The 3,669-nt window shown below is 35.7% G+C and overlaps 1 protein-coding gene across 1 annotated transcript; it reads left to right on the forward strand.

Moving 5' to 3' along the window:
• The first annotated feature begins 1,549 nt into the window (after positions 1–1,549).
• LOC133335525 (UDP-GalNAc:beta-1,3-N-acetylgalactosaminyltransferase 1-like) lies at positions 1,550–3,310 on the forward strand. Its single transcript, XM_061543798.1, has 2 exons — positions 1,550–2,493; positions 2,731–3,310. The coding sequence occupies exons 1-2, from the start codon at positions 1,550–1,552 to the stop codon at positions 3,308–3,310; spliced, it is 1,524 nt and encodes a 507-aa protein (XP_061399782.1).
• The last annotated feature ends 359 nt before the right edge of the window (positions 3,311–3,669 follow it).

Raw genomic sequence — 3,669 nt, forward strand, 5'->3', positions numbered from 1 at the left:
AGTTTTCCATATATACATAACGCTATACATAACGCTTCCGGTACTTTATTATCAGAAAACCTTGTTTTATAATATATTCCCAGGTATTATAAAGCAAGGTCTTCTGACAAAAATTTATCATCTTTAGGGCATAAAACTTACAACAAAATATCTTCAATTTCTTTAGTGTCTTAACAATCTCTCAGGGCAAGCGATTTCAAAAATAGTAATTTGAAGTGTATTAATTCAAGTTCCACAATATAAAATAGAAATCCCTCGAAGAAGCCCTTCAACTGGTCTACTTTTTATATAGGAGAAGACTTTCCATAAATAACAGATTTTTCATCAGCTTTATTCAAATAGAAAATTTTCCATCGGTTTCCTGTATCTGGAACACATTTAATTGGTCTTCTATATATGCTCTGGGTCTTTCATTGGTATTAGACATTATTAGGGTCCTTTATTAATAAACTAATCTTCTTCTAAAGATAGAATATCTTTCCAAATTATAAAAGACTCGTTTATTTGGAAAATGATTTAGGTCATTTTTTCCTATATTGAGATATTTAAAAGCTTGGGTTTGATTTGTTTCAAAAATATTGTTAAGTGGTATTTTGTTTATGATATTCTGATCTATATCATGATAAAATATATATAACGTAACGTTTTGTAAACTTTTCTAGAAAACCAAGACTTGTATCAGAACCCAAAATGCACTTATACCACTTTCATCTTAAGTATAGGATGAACAACAGATATCTGTTATTTTATAAGTTATAGACCCACGGGTTCTAAACGATTAATCTGTAATATATTAATAATTATTAGTGAACTTATTAAATCAATATTTAAAGGTGTCCGCGCATATTTCAATCGATTTTTTAATTATACTATAATACTTTAATAACGTTTTATTTTTTCATTCTTCTATTTCAGTACCTCAGACAAACATTTTCCCTTCTATCACCGGAAGACCAAAGCACACACACTCTCACCCTGCAACAACAAAAAAGGCCACACATTCAAACCTAAAGCAACAAAGAAAGCAGAAAAGGAACGCTGCAACAAACTGCAATGCGGTACCAGAAAACTCGTAAAAAATATTCCAATTACAACAACAACAACAGCAGCAGCAAAAACTACAACAACAAAAACAAAATTAATAATTATAGCACATCATTAGCAATAAATTTCCACAAAAACAAAAGTATTGACTAAAATAGAAGAAACACAACTACAACAACAGCAACAAATCATTATTATCATCATCGCACAACAACAACAACAAATTAAGTACAAAACTAAAGCATACTTAGTAGTAGTAATTAATTTGGATTAGTGACTAGACTATTGTATCAAATCAAAAAAGAATCACAACAACAACAACAAAAGAAACTAACTTATACCGAATACACAAACAAAGCAAAAGTAAATCCTTTTCAGCATCGTCGTCATCATTGTCATTCTTACCCATCCCAGGACATTTGGATATTTTTAAAAATATATAAATAATCAAACGAATACGGACACATACCGAGATCCCAAAGCGTTTCTTTTTTCTGAAAGGGTCATGTTCGAGAAACCGCCCATTTGGGTTATAGTTGTGGGCCTAAATGTCTGCATTTTGATATGGTTGATCACAGTCCAGGAGCCGGTTATGTATGATGCCTCTACAGCCATTATAACCAGTGGCAGCATCAACAATAATAACAACAACAGAAATAGTTTACAACAACTAAATGATGTGGCAGCACCACCAGCATTTCAACAACGTGTGGGACGTAATGATCGTGATATAGCTCCACTGTTTTCCGGCAGACATTTGTCATTTAGTGATGTGAATGGCTCCAGTACGTTTCCAACTACCCTAAATTGGAATATCAGCAGCAGTAGCAGTAGCAACAGCAATAACATTAGCCAAATAACTCGTTCCGAGGAAATCGTACAGAGTACCACCACTGTTACTGACCTGCTAGCGAATATACATTCATTAACATCTAGTCTGGGAACGGGAGTTCTCGAAACGATACAAAGACCAACACCATCATGGATAAAAATGACTGCTGTTTCATCAGCACTGCCGGAAGAAGACTTCAATCATTTGATAGATTTACATGACTTCCATTATCTTGTGCCTCAACCGGTGTGCAGCTCGAATGTGGAGGCCCTAATACTGGTGCACTCGGCACCACGCAATCAACCGAAACGGCAAATAATACGCGAAACATGGGCTAGCATTGGTCGTCATATGGTCGATTCACCCATCCGGGTGTTATTTCTTTTGGGTGCTGTCGCGGAGGATTCTCTACAGCATGAGGTTATGAAGGAGAACAGCGACTATGCTGATATCATTCAAGGTTCATTCATGGATGATTATCGCAATATGACCTACAAACATGTCATGGCCTTTAAATGGTTCCTTTACAATTGTCCCGATGCCCAGATATTAATCAAAGTGGACGATGATGTCTATGTAAATACGCCGCAACTAATTAAATATCTGAAGGCCGAACAGCAGAACGAAAATATGACGACCGCTGCCAAAAATGCAGAGACGACAAATGAGATGTCGGAGGAACAAGATGCAAACAAACCCACCATCATAACTCTTAATGATACAACAAAAAAGACAAAGTCCACCAAGAAATCTCTTTACGAGTCATTGAAAAATTTCGCAAACTCATTAACTCTCTCATCAACATCATCATCATCTTCCGATTCATCGGCAGATAATTTTACAGCCTCAACGAGGCTCTTTCATCGACCACAAAATTTACTGTTCTGCCAGAAGATTACCGGGTCATTGGTTAAACGTTCCTATCGTTCCAAGTGGCGTGTCAGCTTCAAAGAATATTCAGAGCGTTATTATCCACCGTATTGTCCCGGCTATGCCATCATCTACTCGCCGGATGTGGTCTTTCGCCTGTACAATGCCGCTCAGAATTTCAAATATTTTTGGATTGATGATGTCCACATAACCGGTGTTCTGGCCCAACAAACCAACACAACAATAACCACCTCATCACATTATGTTCTCTACAGTGACGAATGTGAACGTCTATTGACGGGCAAGACTGATCTCCAAGATACGGAATTTCTGTTCGCTTGGCATAGTATATCGGCTCAGCAAATCAAAGCGATTTGGCATCTGCAAATGATGTCGCTCGCCTCACCCGACGATCTGATCTACAGCAGAAGTACGAATCACAACAGCAACAACAGAAGAAAGAAATCAAGACGACGCCAGGGCTCAAGCTTCAAGAATGCCAGATTAGCATACAACATCACTACCAACAACAATTTACTAACAACATCGGATGGCTTCAGATAGTAGACTTTCAGTTAGTCGGCAAAGAATGCAAGTTCAGGCGGTGGCGATACCTCCCAGCAGCGAACAGAAGCAGACGGCAGAAGTATAAAGAAACGCTTACAACATTAGTTTAGGTTTATTACTATGATTATAATTATTAAAAAAAAGAAACTATTATATATAAATATAAATATTGATGATGATTTCCAAGGTTCTAATTTTATTGTATTTTATTTTATTATTTAATTTATTTTTATTTTCGTCATTGTAAAGTGAAAAGACCCACAAAAAATACTGGCTTTATTTTATATATTTTACCTAAAATAACTACAACTAAATAATTTATTTAAAAATGGAAATTAAAATAAAAATATATAAAC

Source organism: Musca vetustissima, unplaced genomic scaffold (genome assembly GCF_032173495.1).
Source record: "Musca vetustissima isolate MV318-11 ecotype Yass unplaced genomic scaffold, APGP_CSIRO_Mvet_v1 utg36944, whole genome shotgun sequence".
In the NCBI taxonomy this organism is placed as follows: domain Eukaryota; kingdom Metazoa; phylum Arthropoda; class Insecta; order Diptera; family Muscidae; genus Musca; species Musca vetustissima.